At 38.5% G+C, this 18,048-nt stretch overlaps 1 protein-coding gene and 1 long non-coding RNA gene across 4 annotated transcripts in view; one reads left to right on the top strand and one right to left on the bottom strand.

The window, feature by feature from the left end:
* The first annotated feature begins 791 nt into the window (after positions 1-791).
* On the top strand, positions 792-15,280 carry LOC137071361 (chemerin-like receptor 1). 3 transcript variants are annotated; one of them, XM_067439289.1, is made up of 2 exons: positions 792-1,192; positions 12,650-15,280. In XM_067439289.1, the coding sequence occupies exon 2, from the start codon at positions 12,660-12,662 to the stop codon at positions 13,620-13,622; it is 963 nt and encodes a 320-aa protein (XP_067295390.1). In that variant the 5' UTR covers positions 792-1,192; positions 12,650-12,659; the 3' UTR covers positions 13,623-15,280. The 3 variants fall into 3 exon arrangements, with proteins under 3 accessions (XP_067295390.1, XP_067295391.1, XP_067295389.1); XM_067439290.1 differs by lacking the exon at positions 792-1,192 and adding an exon at positions 6,491-6,582; XM_067439288.1 differs by lacking the exon at positions 792-1,192 and adding an exon at positions 8,632-8,703.
* LOC137071366 (uncharacterized) overlaps positions 2,812-18,048 on the bottom strand; it is a 44,064-nt gene continuing 28,827 nt past the window's right edge. The window contains exons 2-3 of the long non-coding RNA XR_010904416.1: positions 8,645-8,734; positions 2,812-3,218 (exon numbers count right to left, since the gene is read on the bottom strand). This is a non-coding gene — a long non-coding RNA (uncharacterized lncRNA). The remainder of the gene's footprint in view (positions 3,219-8,644; positions 8,735-18,048) is intronic.

Raw genomic sequence — 18,048 nt, 5'->3', positions numbered from 1 at the left:
ATTCACTGTCAAAGTGACTCAAAAATGAATGGGAGTCAATGGGATGCTAACAGCAGGTGATGGCTTGGTTAGCAATGGCAGCCCCTAGGGGTGGAACGCTTTCCGAGCGCTAGATTACCCCCTTGGCAGAACCGATCACTGGTGATCAACGCGAGATGCATGCCAGTTAGAAATGTGTCCAAGGGCGGTCCGCCTTGCTCTGATGTCATGCCGACGTATGTCAAAAATCTCTCGCGATGGCAAGGCGGACGTGTCGGATTCTGCAGTCGAGCGCAGTTGCTCTTCACCGACTGCGCTGAACAAAAGCATGATGGGAAACGACTTGCTGACGACACAGCTTAATGTTCATTGGTTTAAATAACCGTGATGTAAGGCTGCTTTCTAAAATATTTGATTTTAAAACTCTGATATCATGTTTTAATGTGTATAAATTATGTGTGAATATTCCCAAACTCTCGGACAGTGCGATCTCTCTGTGGGTTATGTGATTGTTGTCATATTAATAAAAATATATAAAAACATGTGTGTAATTAAAATAAAAATGCTTGATAAACAGGCCTTTCGAAAGGAAATAAATAACAAAAACTTTGGGTGTCTTGTTCATAATATTTATTTTCATATAAAAGCAACAGAACTTAAATTATATCCAGTTTATCAGCAACAGAGCGCACGAGTGATATCTGCAACTGATCTCGCAGGTGTCTGATCCACTACGAGAGGAGAGAACTGTCCGGCTTGCCTGCTCTTTTTTCACTCCTCCCCTCACTGCAGCCGCCTAGTCTCGCCTTTTTTTCAGGCAAGGCAAGGCGCATCTCAAACAAGCATATTCATATTCGCAGAGGCAAAGCGCCCATCGGAGAATTATTACTGCGCGTCACTGATTGGTTGAATTGATCATAGTGACGTTTTATAGCATATCAGCGCTCCATTGGTTAGATAGTGTGGGCGCCGAGCATAAAACTACACATAAAACACGTTACGTTTTTTTCAAATGTAATTTTTTATTTTTATTTTAATTCTTTACTTGGTAGGAGGGGCGGCGCCCCAGCGCCCATAGATCAGCCGCCCCTGCTTAAACATATCTTGTTTTTTTTTCTTTCTTTGAGTGGGCGGGTTTTGGCGTTGATGTGCTTGAAATCGTGTGGACTGCAGAGCTTGCACAAACTCTCATCATCAAACCAAGCGTAGACACGTAAGTAGTCTAAGCTATTTATTGTCCATTGTTGGCAGTTTCATTGATGCTAATAGCCGTTGTGAGATGTGACAAAGCGACAGCATTTTAGTGATTGTAAAGGGAGCGTTCTTGGCTCGCCTTGGAGGCTATTAATGATGGAATGTCTACATATAAAGGCGAGCCAAAATTCGCTCCCTTTACAATCATGTCACATCTCACATGTCACATCTCACATCTCACGGCCCATTAGCATCAATGAGTTATATAGAGATCTGTTAAAACGCATTAAAGCAATATAAAGGCAGACTGTTATTAATCTGAATTATTTATTAATAATTATTAATAAAAAATGACTTTAATTAAATAATCTTAAACGTCTCACTGTACCATCCTTTGTAATTTGATTCTGAAACCGGTCCTGCATCCTTGCACGCATTTATCTCGTTGTGTTAGGCTTATGGATAGGCTAATTCCATTCTTGTGCAGTTTGCACAAAACGTGAACTGCAAGATTTAGTTTTTGTAAATAGGCTAGATCTTTCCTTCCCTCATGCAACATAGCCAGCCTGTTCTCACATGTTGCACGTGTCGCTAGACCCCTTTTAAACCCCCATTAATAAATCTACATGCCCGCGCAAGCAGCATCAGCGCACACAGAAGCCCATTGTCCGAGAGAACCCTACTCAGTTGTTATTTATTTTATTATAATAATGTCAGATTTGTATGGAGGACCAAACCTGCATAAATTAAAAATAATTAAACGAATGAATGAATAATTAAATAAATAAACATAAAATATGTAATTAAGACAAATACTGCAAGGCAAGGCATATGACAATAGGACATAACAGAATAAACAACTTTTAAATAAAACTAAATGAATGATTAATTTTTAATCAAATAAAATGTATTATTTTTCCCTTCATTTAGTATTTTCAGCTTTTATACATTTAAAAAGATTTTCATTGTAACATTTCTTTCCATGTATTTCTTTTTACATTTCTTTATTCCCCACATGCAATTGTTTATTTATTTATTGGTTCATTTAATTGTATGTGCATCATGAGGAGGGTGGCCCTTGTGTAGCTTCAGCGCATCATTGGTTGCTTACGCATAGAATCAATCGATAGAGCGATAGAGCAGAGTTCTAGTTGACAAGTCCGCCTATAACACGCGCCTTTGGGCTTCTTTTTTGGCAAGTCGAGTTAAAAAATCTCAGGTCGCGGATTTTGAAAAAATGTGGTTGCTTGATGGTAAAATATGACAAGCTTCGTTTCTTTACATTTATGGTCGCTGTTTTGTCCAATACATTGCACTTAATGGTAGACGAATCATTTTTTTTATTTTTATTTTTTACAAACAATGCAGCAGAAATGTACAGAGATGGAGAAGAAACAGCGAGGAGAGGCACCTAATGTAATTAAAAAAATATTTTTATAATGTATTTATTATTACTGGCTATTATAAAAAACAAAAAAACAAAAAACAAGTATATAGGCTACTAATAATAACAGTAGGTTGAATGAACTATTTAAACCATTTGCCATTGCCATGCAGTTACACCTGACACCTTAGTGCACCCAATACAATCCTACCTCCTTTGAACAAAACAGTCAAAGAATGAGGTTCAAACAAACAATATTTATTAAAGAGTATTTTCTATATCTTAAGATAGTACTTGGTAAAGAAGACGGCTTTACTGTTGGTGAATCAGGCTGTACTGGGTCTGTGCTAGTACTGGCTGAGGCTGGATGTGGATCATCTGGGTCTGTGCTTGTACTGGCTGAGGCTGGATGTGGATCATCTGGGTCTGTGCTTGTACTGGCTGAGGCTGGATGTGGATCATCTGGGTCTGTGCTTGTACTGGCTGAGGCTGGATGTGGATCATCTGGGTCTGTGCTTGTACTGGCTGAGGCTGGATGTGGATCATCTGGGTCTGTGCTTGTACTGGCTGAGGCTGGATGTGGATCATCTGGGTCTGTGGTCTGTGCTTGTACTGGCAGATGATCCAGCATCGTCTCTACTTACAAACTTAAGCATAGCACCTGCAAATTATAGATAAAACAATTTATAAGCAGCATCAGACCCATTAAAACTGGCTCCCCCAGATTTCCTTTTATACATTTTCAAATATAAAATACTATTTATACTATGGCTTGGCTCTTGTAATGTTTAACAAGTGAACTAGTGATTTAGATATCAAGAATCTCTGTGAGTGATGACATCATTGTTGATATCAAGAATTCACTTTTGTACAAGTGTACATATAATCCCTGATATCAAAAAGACATTGTTACTAGTAAAAATCCCATACCTTGTATCAATAATTCACAATGTAAACAGTGAACATTTATTTATTGACATTAAAAATGCATAAATTGTGAATAAATAAAAGCTAAAATGGCTTGCCATAGGATGCTGTGTTTTATATTATGCATGTTAAAGCATAATATAAAACTTTGATTTATTTGATTTATTGTTATTATTTACTGAGGGATGTGCATCCATATTGACCAGTATGTCCAGCTAATTAATATCAACATTTTAAAATTAATATAGCCTGTAAATCAATAGTCAATGTCAAATTGTCAATACATTGCTTTCCATCTTGCATAATTTGTGCAGTAGTTTAGAGTTGTAACTAAACATTGACTTAGACTAGATATCATTGTCTAGTTATGTAGCCTATGTGCACTTATGATGAGGAGGAGGACCATCACGGTCTGGTATCCACACAGATATTTCTGCTGGAAAATACACGTTTCGTTTCGTGCACGCGCATATGAACGCATGTTCATGCGCGACGCGGATCCTTTCCGAGCTGCAGTAAACAAACACCGTTGCCGTTTATCAAAAAAAAAAAAAAAAAAAAAAAAAAACTTAAATAGTTTTACAGTCCTGAAAGTGGCTGGCATTAGCTAGCTAGACAGACCAAGAGATGCATAGCCTGCCTGTCCAGCTTAGCAAGACAACAGAAGAGATGCACATCAACTTAACTTTAGGGTAGGCCTACTGTTATTTGCTGTCATCAAACTTGGAGAGGAGAGAACACAAGTTTACCTGATTGCTGTTCCTGCAATTCACTCTCATGGTGGTTTCCCCCTCTTTTCATGGCCAGAAGGATAATTCCGCTTAATTTTATCATCAATGTTTAACACGGATTGACGCGCTTTGACACGAGGGGGAGGCGGGGCCTTGAGTAAATTGCTGGGCCCTATGCAGCTTGCGTAGTGAACGTATAGGGCTGTTCGGCTCTGGTTTCAATTTAAATGTTGCAGGCTCATTTATTGATAAATGATTGATCATAAATTATATTGATGGTAATAAATAATCTAGGGCTTGTTTTTGAAGCTGTGGTTGCTTATTTGTCTCCCGAGAGTAGGCAACACTGGCAGAGTTTCAAAGTAAATTGCAGCCGGATAGTTCTTTCACAGACATGAAACAACCTATCAGTGTTTTCAGCAGTTTGACCCATGGAGAGATAAGTTTCAATGGTACTTATCAGAAGCAAGTATGACGGACATCACGTCCCGTTTAACCTTAGTGCCTTCTGATTCGCGCAGTTTTTGAACTCAACAGTTTGTAGCTTTTGCATGTATAGGCTACTATGGCAGATGTTTCACAAATACCGGTAGCGTAGCGTATCTAACGTATACGTTAGAGAGTTGCGCAACTTGGCGAGTGAAGTCGAAAACAACCCATCAAATGACTGTTTAAGCTGCGTTTCCACCGCAGGAACTTTACCCAGGAACCAGGAACTTTGGGTGGTACTCGGTGTGTTTTGACTGCAGGAACCGGGTCTAAACGAAGTTCCGGGTAAATATTTCCCCCTCCAAACGGCCCTGTTTGCGAGGTAGTACTTTTTCAAAGTTCAGGAACTTTCGAGGGTGGGACTTGGGCGCTGAACATGCTGATTGGTTGAGTTCACGCAGCATTTTATTTCAACCGGCATTTTTAAAAGTCTTTTGCGAGGTTCGGTCTACGTTCAGTAAATATCAGTCTTGCACTCTGTCTGATGGCGCGCGTTCGTCTCAGCCATCTCACGTGCAATGTCCGTAATAGCTGATAATAACATACATTGTCATTTTAAATCTACATTTACAATGCTGCATTCTGCTGAATCTCCATAGTACTCTTTTCTGTCGTTGTTAATTACCTCTTTATTAAACCTATACATAACCAGCAAAAGCAGCACAGCTTGAATCTCTTCCATACTCGTTATTCATTTTTTACAGTCTATTTTTCACCATGTAAACGACCTGACCGATTACTATAAGTGTGCGTCCTTACATGATGTGACAGCGCGCGCAGCACTCATGTTGACGAGAGGAAAGCTAATTTTTCTGAGGCGTAAACTTTTTATTTCGTAAGTTATGAAGATAATGACAGCTCATATTGCCCCAGGCAGTTTTTACTTTAACTGCGCCTGACAGAAGATTTTTTTTTTCTGAGATGATTATTACACTTTAAAACAAATAAATAGCTTCTATAATACTGTATTAGTCCTGGTGGCCGTTAAGAGTTGCTATGGCTAAAGTTAACACATTCCAGCTGGTGCAGAAAACAGCGTTGACATTTTGTCATCATTTTTTGTTCATTTTTGCGGTCGCGCAAAAATGATTACTGTCCGTCACTGACTTGAGGAGCAGTTGCGTGCAGTCCTACATCACCGGACACTCTTCACGGAACTTTAGATCACAGTGGAAATGCAGACAGTTGCAGGTTTGGGGGGAAGAAAAGTTCCTGTAAAAAACATCCTGGTACAAATTGTTCCAGGTAATTTTGGTGGAAACGGGGGTATAGATTAGATGTACTAATCTATGTTTTAGGGGGGCTATATTCCAATAAGAATGTGGTAGTACAGAATGAAATGTAAGGCACTCTGCAAAATATCTCCCAGCACATTCAAAATCTTCGAGTTAGATGGCAAGGTGGGACCAAGGTCCATCGTACTTTGGCTACTTCCGATAAGTACCAATGAAACAGCTCTCAATGGGTCAAACTGTTGGAAACATTGCTAAAGATTTTTTTTGACATCTTATACGATTTTCAAAATGTGACCACTAGCCTACACAAGGACAAATAATCATATTTAACCATTTATTCCTATAGTGTGAGGTGTGCCATGATGTGACAAAGACAGCACACCACACACAAACAGATTTTCAACCCGACTATAGAGACTATATAGTCGGGTTTAGAGTCCCGACTATAAACACAGGAAATCTCGCAAAATCCCACTTAAGAATAAGCATGGCGGATGATATGCAGGAATAAATTGCGATAATAGTGTTTGGAATGATTTTCACCGAAAATTCACACACAAAAGAAAAAGAAAAGGGTTTGGGTGACGTCGTGGAGACGGCTGGAACATGGTCTGTACATGTTAGGCTACAGAGTGAGCTAGAGGTGAGTAATGGTAAAAAAAAAAAAAAAAAATCACAATGCTATGTTTTTTTTAAATAATTATTGTTCTCAAGTGTCTCTTGGAAATAGATATTTTTCTCTTTGAAATTGAGAAAAACGTATTAAATAAACTTTAAATAATTGTTTTTATAGTCTGAGTTTCTTACAGTTCATGACTATTTGATGTTCTCCGTATTCTGTGCTTTCTGATTGGATATTATTTCATTTCACGTGAGTGTGCGCGCATTTACCTTTGCCTTTCCTCCCACACCACACATCAGGATTTCTAATTCGCGATCGGGATAATTAACCAACATAATGATTTTTTCTGCATCTGTGACAGTGTGGGCGGGCTTTTGATATTACGGCTGTACTTCCTGCTCTCTTCTGCGCAGACTCCGGTCCCAAGATGAGCGTCTGAAACATAGACCGTAAAAAAATATGGACGCGACATCATCCGTTTCCACTTGGCAGTTTTGAAACTTTCAGGCGGCCTGCACGGCGCTGACATCTTGGGACCAAGTTTGCACAGTAGTGATTTCGGGACCGGAGTTGCGCAGTAGAGAGCAGGAAGTAGAGCAGGAAGTACAGCTGCGATATCGAAAGCCTGCCCACACTCTCACAGATGCAGAACAAGTAATTATGTTGGTGTGAAATAAACAGTTATGGAAATGTAGAAACTAAAGCTAAAGCTCCAATCTACTCCCAAAAATCCTGAAAAAAGTCTGTTAGTGCCTCAGTGCCTGAGTACTTCACTCAGAGAAGATGTCAATCTCAGCTGTCAATCATGACGTCACAACCCCTGTTTTTATAGCATCAAATAACTAACTAAAACTAAACTTATTTTAAAAACAAACACTTGAAATTAAATCATGCCTTTAATGATAATGCCTTTAATGATGATAACTGCCTTCAATGACATAAACAATCTTGGGGGGAAAATATTTGAAGTGTAATTTTATTGTTTAGTTTGCCTCGCATCTATTAGAAAACACAGAGGGGCAACTATACTGGGACCGGTCACCGGGGGACGATCGAGGCGCGAAAGCTTCAGTTTCTGAGAAGGGTGCTGCCATAGACAGTAAAATAAATGGACACAGTGACCCCATAGACTTCAACAGCAAATTGTGAAGTCAATTAGACTTAATAATAATAATAATAATAATAGATTTTATTTATAATGCACTTTTCATTCCGAAGAATCTCAAAGTGCAACAAGGGGGGGGGGGGGGGGATAACAACAAAAAATGAATAACAAGTAAAAATATAGAATACTACAAACAATCAACCAACACAGAAAACAGAACAGAAACAGAGCTGATGGTGAACAGAAACAGAGCTGATGGTGAACAGAAAACAGCTGATGGTGGAAGTCTCTGTTAGCTCCGCAGCACACTGTGGTCCACTCCATGTTTCAGATTTCTCCCAGCGGCAGTGTCCCGATGACATCGCCGAGGCAGGACAGCTGAAGACCAGATGATGGGTCTTCATGACGATTCAAACGATGGGGATCGCCGCAGCACCATGCAGGAGGCAGAACATTTTTTCGGGCACTTCTGTGGACACACCGGGGTCGGCGCAGAAGTCCAAGCTGCTCCACGGCCGCAATTCAGGACGGAACAGCGGCGCAGCCGAGAAGCGGAACATCCCAACATCATGCCGGACGCCGATTACGATGGCCCAGAAGACGCTAGCCCGGTGCAAACTTCAGCCACCATGCAGCTTAAGCCTAAGGGAGACCACCAGTGAGCAGTCGCGACGAGAAACATCAAATGTCCACCAAACCAGAACCAACCAACCGCAGCAATTCAAACGTAAACATTAGAAGCGGTGGAAAACGGCGAAACGAGGAACAACGTCCTCTCAGTGGCTGCCAGCAATCAGCAACAGCCCCAATTGTAGCTCTGACTGTTAGACTAGTCACAAACATAAGGAAATAAAATAAAATCTAAATCTAATAGTACATTAACATGATCATTTGTGGGTGGAGAAGCGGCGAACAGACGACGCCAGCGTCCTCTCCCCCACGTTGCCTAGCAACTCCAAAGACTTCTCTCAAACTCACTTCCTGATGGCTGAGCGAACTGCGCAGGCTCAGACTGAGCTTGACGACGAAGATGTGACGTAAGCAACCTGTCTGGCAGTTGTAAGTCTTCTAGAATAGAATAGAAATTTTATTGTCATTACAAATGTACAAGTACACAGCAACGAAATATCGTTTGGAGCAAGCCTCCGGGCTGCAGCTAATTACAGCGCTGCCACAAGCTAAAAAAAAATGCAGATTTTGCAAAGCATAGCATACGTACATACAAGAAAACACAACATAACATAACACAGCACACGTGGTCACGTGATGGAGTTTTTTGTTTGGATTGAGTAAGGGAGGAAGGGAGGGAAGGAGGAGGCAGGCGGATGGAGGGGGGGATGGGATCGGGGTAGGAGTGTATGATGCGAGTAAGAGTCTGAGTTTGTGTTGTGACAATGTCAGCCATAACTTAAGATGTTTACAGTTCAGTTTTGTGGCTTGTCCTTGAAGGGAGATAAGGCAGTGCACAGGGAACAGTAGCAGACCCAGCTGTCAAGCTGACCTCCCAACCGAGAGAAAGGGAGAAGTTGGGGGGTGAAGGGTGAAATAAAGCAATTTTAATCCATTTAGTTGATCTTCCGTAATTTGTCCGGATCATAATCAATCAATCAGTCACTGATCCTCAGTGTTCCTGGCGCACCGGTTTATGGAGTGACTTGGACATTTCATCCAATTTCATACCCAGACTGGTCATAATCCTTAGAAGTTCACCAGTCTGTCCCCCGATGGTGTCCACTTTTCTGTGCCTCCACAGCTGAGATGTGTCACTCTCTGATCTAATACCTTCCGTTGGTCACTCACAAACCTGAAGCACCCTATAATTTCCACAGACAGCGGCTAGGTGAATTTGCTGGCAGCTGTCTTGCATATCTTCCGATATGTCAGAGCAATCCCAAGGCCGAGAAATAGGAACCCCGCTATCAAAAATACAAATATGAATATGCCCTGTGCATCCTCCAGGGACAGGACTTGCCAGTTGTTCGAGGCGTCCCGCATGTAGCCCGCAGCAAAGGTCCTGTCCGGGCAGACTGGAGCAACCTTCCTTTGTGGGAAAATGTCAATTTCGCTGAGTGACCAAGTTAATCAATTCCATTTTCAGTATTTTCAGGAGTCCAGCAAGCAGGGGGTCAGAGAAAAAAAAAGTTTACAAGGAAAAAAAAAAGAGCAAATGCTAGAGTGGAGCGGGAGCAGTGAGAAAACACGTCTGCTCTGTATGAGATCAGAAAGTGGAATCAGATACTAGGAATCAGTTTTCTAGTAGTTGTGGAAAGTGAAATTTGAATCACATTGTTTAAATGTTTTGTCCCGTTGCTTTTCGCTCACTATCGGCTTCTCCCCATTCTTCTCCCTTGACTTTATCAGACTTTATGTCTCTACGTCCCCCGACTGCCTCATAGACAGTAAAAGATTGCCTGCGAGCGTCTCCTCCTGTCTATACAGGAGACTGGCAGCTTCCAGCTTCCAAATCCTCAGTGCTCATCCTGCTGGATATGTCTGCTGCTTTTGACACAGTTAACCACCAGATCCTCCTGTCAACACTTAAGAAGACAGGGATCTCAGGAACTGCTCTCCAGTGGTTCAGGTCTTACCTCTCAGGTAGGTCCTACAATGTGTCATGGAGAGGTGAAGTGTCTAAGTCACATCCTCTGACAGACATTTCTGACTGGATGAAGGAGCATCACCTTCAACTCAATCTTGCAAAGACAGAATTACTTGTTGTCTCAACCAACCCAGCACTTCATCAAAATTTCTCCATTCAGCTTGGTTCATCAACCATAACTCCATCCAGGAGAGCCAGGAACCTTGGAGTTGTGATTGATGACCAGTTAAACTTCACTGACCACATTACTGCAACAGCCCGGTCCTGCAGATTTGCCTTATACAACATTAGAAAGATTAGACCCTTCCTATCAGAACAGGCTGCACAACTCCTAGTTCAAGCTCTTGTTCTCTCCAGACTGGACTATTGTAATGCTCTTCTGGCTGGGCTTCCAGCATGCACTATCAAACCCTTGCAGCTGATCCAGAATGCAGCGGCGAGAGTGGTCTTTAATGAGCCGAAGACAGCGCATGTCACGCCTCTCTTCATCAGACTGCACTGGTTGCCAATGGCTGCTTTCATCAAATTCAAGGCACTGGTTCTCGTCTACAAAACACTCACTGGCTCTGCACCAATATAAACTCGCTTGCTCAGACTTACACACCCTCCAGAAGCTTGCGTTCCTTGAGTGAGCGACGCCTCGTGGTTCCATCCCAAAGAGGCATGAAATCGCTCTCACAGAATTTTTCCTGGACCATTCCCACCTGGTGGAATGACCTGCCGATCTCAATTCGTGCTGCCGAGTCTGTAGCCATTTTTAAAAAAACATCTTAAGACACATGCACATGACCAATAAAGAATAGCACTTAACTATCCATTTAAATTTTGTTTGTTTGTCCAAAAAACAACATAACATTTGTTTGTGTAGTGTGCTTAACTGAGACTTCTTACAGGTTGTTTGCCTTGTTTGTTTCGTTGCTTCTATTACTCTTTGTATAAAAGCGTCTGCTAAATGATTAAATGTAAATGTATACGGTAATTTCTCTACTGTGCGACAGAGTCGTGTTGGTAATGATGCAATTGTTAGCCTATTTTTTACAAAAACAGCTTCTACTGTGCGATAGTATAAGATACAAGGTAATGGAGCCTTTTATTCATTGTCGTGTTTCTTTAGAAATCAAATGGACAAATGGAGACTTTAAACGCCTCAGATGTAAAGTTATTCACTGTCAAAGTGACGCAAAAATGGATGGGAGTCAATGGGATGCTAACAGCAGGTAATGGCATGGTTAGCAATGGCCGTCCCTATGGGTTGGAATGCTTTCTGAGTGCTAGATTACCCCCTTGGGTGCTGCAGGCTTGGTCTGAAAGCTTCAACTCTGGTCAGCGGAAACGGATGAAGTCACGTCGTGCATATTTTTTTTTATGGTCTATGGTTCGGACACTCTTAACACACTTCTCACCACAGGAAAACAGTATTGTCGGAAGGGCGGAAATCGGCCCAAAATCAGCCGATTTTCTTTTGGTGTTTACCCATCATAAGTTGTTTGGTGTCGATGTAAGAACCGTAAGAACTATCTGGCCGCCATTAACTTTGAAAATTCTCCTCTATCGCTTAGCTGATCTGACGATTCTATGCGTGAGCTCTCAACCAATAGACCGCCCTCCTAGTAAAAATGAATCTGTCAATAAATAAATGTTAAAATAAATAAATGCATAAATATAAAATATAAATTTTAATTAATATTAAAATTAATTAACAAATAAATCAAAGTTGAAATATTTTAAAAAATATATAAATATTTTAACTTTGATTTATTTGTTATAATGTTATAGTTTCTCAATATTTTATAATAGCAAAATAAAATAAATAAATGACTTGATAAAATATGATTATTTTAATTAAATCATTTTTTATGATCTTACCCTTAATTTATTATTTGATTAAAAATGAATCATATTTATTTTATCAATTTTATTTTATAAAATGTATTTGTTCTATGTATCTGCTTATTAAGTATACATTTTTTTACTTATTCATTAATTAATTAATCTATTTTTAATGTATGCAGGTTTGGTCCTCCATAATTTTGTGAATAGTTTTTAAAAGAAAACTCTTACCTAAGAACTTTTACTGCTGTTCAGCTGAACTCTTAGTGGTAAGAGCAAATGTTTTGTGAAAATGTCCATGCTTTCATTCCATGCGCATTGGTGCATCATTTGGAAAAATAAACATGTTTTACTCGTCCTTAACGGAACAGTTCACTCAAAAAAAAAATAATATTTTCATGTCCAACATTACAGAAACATTAACGTGATGTAACATCATAAAATCACCACACAGCTAATTTCCATAAAAACACAATAAAACAAAACATGATCAGAACCTGTTCCTTCCAGGGCAGTGTATTCCCAGATAAATAATCAATTTTTTTCTTTTACAGGATTTACAAGATGTCTGCAGATCACAATAATGGGACCACTGCAGACTATGATTATATCATTTTAGAACGACAAAATGTAGACAATACAAGCATTGAGCAGTACCAATATGAGATCAGGATGACATACTTAATTTCATATTGTGTTATTCTCATCCTTGGCGTCACACTCAACTTCATCGTGATTGTCATCATCAGCTGCCGGAAATTCAAGAGTTTTCAGGCGGTTGCCATTTGGATTATGGCGTTGGCTGTAACACATTTAGTCTCCTGTACATCAGTTGTGTTTCAGCTTCTGTATGCTTACAATGACTTTAAATGGAATTACGGATTTGCAAGCTGCAAGCTGTCATCCTATATCACCTACGGCAGTATGTTCTTCACGGCAACCATGCTGAGTCTCTGGAGCATTCAACCTATTCTTGCGAAACTTTTGTGCATGTGTAAAAAGGAGAGCAATAATTGTAGCATCATACTGATTTCACTCTCTTTCACCATAGCAGCAGTCTTGGCATGTCCTTCGCTATTTTCCAGAGAGGTCCGATATCTTCAGTGCATTGATGACTATGACTTTGATGATTTCAGAACAACTCAAGATGGCATTACAAGGCTGAAGGCTGTCGTTGTCATGCGATTTCTCCTCGGGCTAGTAGTGCCAGCTTTGGTAATGTTTCTTAGCTGCTGTGTGACATCATCTCACAGAATTTGTAAATTATGTAGGAAGCAGGCCCAGATCATCTGTGCTCTAAAGATTGCCTACTTTGTTTGCTGGGGCCCTCAAATTGTCTTAACTATGCTTCAAGCAACTGTAAGCAACAGCCTGGATAGAAATATGTCAGAATATGGACTTCCAGCAGCTACTGTCCTGGCCACAACCCACCTCTTTACCTGCCCACTCATCTATATGTTACTGGGACGCAGTTTTAAAATGAATTGGATAGAGCATGACCCAGATCACAATGATAATAGGTCATGAATCACAGTTCACAGGGAAGGTGGACAAAAAAAAAAAAATGTAGCAGAAAATTACCAGGACATTATCCATTTATTACAGACATTTCCGTTAACCCTAAAAAAAAAAAAAAAAAAAAAAACGAAATGAAGTTCATGATTCAAAATACAGAAAAAATACCTGTAAAAAATAATTTTTTTTTTTTATAGTGTAAACATTTAAAAATAGGTTTCAAAGTGTAGGTTTTTGAAAATGATACCATTATTGTCTTCATGTATACAACAAAAATGCAAATTTGTGAATATTATGTTCAGTCTATAGGCGTGTAGTGTTTCTTAACCCCTTAAATGTAACTTTTTTTGATGGCCTTTTTTTATCCTATATTTTAGTAATCATCAAAAATCATGTATCATTCGAAAGCTTACAAACTCAAAATTCATTCTTTGAAAACCGTTTTGAAATCTGACGTTGCATTACATGGAAACAGTATTCAAATTTCTTCTAGCAGCTCCTCCCCTAGTGGGCGGTGTCATGTTTCATATTACAACATTTATTTTAAATACTTTATAATCAAAACATTTTCTAATCTTGACAAAACCCATCGTAGGAAAGGTCAGTCTCAAGGTTCCATATTTGGTGACTGTTTTGTGAAGGAAGTGATATTTGGACAGAAATGTATAGGAAAATACGTCGAAAAAAAAACAATCAATGGATTATGGATGACACCCGGTGGCTGTTTTTGGTACAGCGCCTAAACGAGATCTCACGGGAACTTCAATTTTTGTGATATCATCTTCAAATTTGGAACACAACTTGGTTCGACATATGGCTTTGATTTTATAGTAATTTTATAGTAATTGTTTTGTGAAATATATATTTTATATAAAATAAAAAAGATTTAGTACAGTATTTTTCATTTACAGTTAATTTAAACTTCCATAACTTTTTCATACTTTCATATATTGAATTGCCTGCCTTGGCAGGAGCTGCAAGCATCCGCTACTTTCCGGATTCGGACTATGGACAAAAGAATGACAAAAGAATTACGTCAAAGAACTTTAACATTTCATCGAGTCATTACTCATTGTTTACAAACTGTAAATAAATTTTATGTTATTCTCGTCTCCCGAGTCTTTGTATAGAACTAAACTTGTGCATTTTTTGGCTGTTTATTTACACAACAGTGGTGTTTTCGGGGGCCTGAATACGCAAGCTTTTGTAACAAGTGCAAGTTATTATTATTTTTGTGTGAAAACTATATGGTTATCATCCCCATGTAACCAATGAAACATGAATTTGGGAAATGATGACTTCATGAGTACTATTACATGTATGTTCAGTCCATATGCATGTAGTGTTTCTTTACAAAGTGAAAAAAGACAATTTAAATTTTTTTTTTAAAATTTTGTGTGTCTGAGCGGAGCTTACATGATTATGCACAAGTTTCCTGTTTTGTGCTAAAGTGCCTCTGAAAATTAGTGCATGCTCCATGGCTTACATAATTAGCCAATGTCCTTGTTTGTTAGCCTATAAATGTTTTTTTTTAAAGGCATGAAAACATGTAAATGTACTTACCAGAAAATGTTAAACATTTATTAATGAATATCTTACACAGGATCCCAAGACCCTGAGTAGCTAAAGTGTGTTAATGTGTGTTTAAATAAAACTGATGTAATAACTTCTCATTTCTGAATAATCTTTTTTATTCAAAATGAAACTACTCTCATGATTTACTTTTATATTTTATATTTTTGATATAAACCGTTTCCATTAACTGATGTTATGCGACTAAAACTTGTTTTTTTTCCTCTTGTGGTAGTCATTCCAATAAATGATGCCACATATGTTGGTTTATGTATATCACAGCCACCGCATTAGCCATTATTTTTAATGGAAGGAGACATATGCATGTTATTCAAGCATTAATTAAAATTAAAAGTGCGAAATGTTTGAATTTGCATGGTGGTAAAGTTTTTACCATTTCCTTATTTTGGCTTAGATTTTTTTTGTAAGAAATATGAACTGAACTTAGAAATGCTTTTTAAATTACAAACTTTGTGTTTAATAAACAAAATACATTTTTGAAATGAAGACAGCGTTTGGTGTGGAGTGCATACTAAATCCGTTTCCTAAATTAATGACTGTTCTTGTTATTTCGAGTGTACACAAATAAAAGTAGACAGTTTATAGTTTAATAATTATGTCTTCTTATCTGTATGGCTAAAGATTATGGAGTATTGTGAGTTATATCTGCTGCTGTCATAAAGGAAAAATCCATCAGAATCACTGGCGCCTTTGTAGGCCATGGGTTAAAGAATATAGCCAATTTATTTTCATAATTATGCTATGTTTAAATATTAGCCTATATATATATATATATTAAATTTCATATGTTGATTATGAAAAGTGAGCAGAACAAGTAAGATGGGCTACATCATATATGCACATACAGGTCCTTCTCAAAACATTAGCATATTGTGATAAAGTTCATTATTTTCCATAATGTAATGCTAAAAATTAAACTTTCATATATTTTAAATTCATTGCACACCAACTGAAATATTCCAGGTCTTTTATTGTTTTAATACTGATGATTTTGGCATACAGCTCATGAAAACCCCAAATTCCTGCATATCATTATCCATGGATCACTGAATCTTTGGTAATTTGTAAGGATCGTTTGCTCTACTTGTGTTTTCCTCCACTAACTCCAGTCACGCAGCAGCTCTTCCGCCACTCAACCCCGGCTGAGGGGGCGTGTTACGGCGGGAAAGTGACGATGCATTCCCTCAAAAGCGTCACATAAGCTGACATCATACATTTATGTTGATTTCCTCAAATTTCTCACCATTATGGTGATCAGTGTTCCCTTTGGTTGGGCACTTGGAACTTAATTTATATTACTATAAATCTCTTCCTATTGATGCAGCAATGCAACATGAAATCAGTTATCTGATTTCAAAGGAAGGGAAGTAATAAGTGTGTATATATACACACACACACACACACACACACACACACACACACACACACACACACACACACACACACACACACACGCTTATATAAATACATCTACACACACAAATATATATTTAAATGTAATGCCAATTAATGACCTTTTAACATATCATTGCTAACACTTATGACAAATTTTTAATTGTGTTGATTTAATGCCTCTATATTTGTGATAATATCCAACAATTGATCATGCTTAAGTCACATACAGTCTTCAACATTCAGCATGCAAAACACAACAATGGTAACATTATTTTTTTACACTTAATAAGACCATTACAAGCTCATTTGCTGTCATTATTGGGGTTATACTGACAAAAGACAGCAAATAAAATGGTAAAATAAAGCCAAAAGTAATAAAACGGCGTATTGATTGCCCTGTGATTAATTTATTCATGCTGCAATGCATTCTGGGAGTACACTTCCTTAGCTCACAGATAAATTATGTCGACACAACTTGAATGGTTTAAGTAAGAAAAACTTGATGCAGGTAAGCTTAATTAATTGAGTGTTAAGTTCAGCTTACTTGAGAATTTTAAGGCAATTGGTTTCCTAATATTTTCCTAGTAATGTGAGCACTAATAACAAGTTAACACAACTAATAATTTTGAGTTAAGTATACTTAATTAACACGTTTTCTTTACAAACTTTGTTAAGTTTTGCCAACTAAAAAATAATACGCTACTTTACTTGAAAATTTTAAGGCAATCGGTTTACTCACTTTTTCTAAGTAAAGTCAACTTATTACATTTTACAGTGCACCCATACGAACCTTGTTGTCAAAATGACACAAATAACAAAACAGTGTCTGCTTTAACTAAAACCACCAAACATGTATGGGTTTTCATATCAAACAATGACAGAAGGGGGAGGAAAAAGTAATTGAACCTTCTGCCTAAGGAGAGTTGAGCAATTAATACCAATTTTTACCCAACAATTTAAGTCAGGGGTGTGACCCAATCACTGAGGAGTGGCTTAAAGCTTCCCTGCTCATCATAAAACAGACACCTGATAAGAATTGTGTCTTGATGAGAAGCATTGTCTGATGTGCACCATGGCTCGCTCAAAAGAGCTCTCTAAAGCCCTGCAATCAAGATTTGTTGATTTTTATAAAGCCGGGAAATGTTACAAAACCATCTTGAAAAGTCAGGATGTTCATCAATCCACAGTTAGAGAAATTGTCTACCAATAGAGAGGAGTTTGGCACTGTTGCTTCTCTCCCAAAGGAGTGCTGGTCCACCAAAAATGACAACACGTGTTCAGTGCAGAATACTCGGAGGTAAAAAAGAACCCTAGAGTATCTGCCAAAGACTTACAGAAATCATTGGCACAGTCCTATATCTCTGTGCATACATCAACTATATGTAAAACACTGGCCAAGAATGGTGTTCATGGGAGGACTCCACGGAGGAAGCCACTGCTGTCTAAAAAA

Source organism: Pseudorasbora parva, chromosome 3, assembly GCF_024679245.1.
Source record: "Pseudorasbora parva isolate DD20220531a chromosome 3, ASM2467924v1, whole genome shotgun sequence".
Classification (NCBI taxonomy): Eukaryota; Metazoa; Chordata; class Actinopteri; order Cypriniformes; family Gobionidae; genus Pseudorasbora; species Pseudorasbora parva.
Note: the sequence above shows the minus strand (reverse complement) of the source record. Positions and strands in the feature narration are given on the sequence as shown.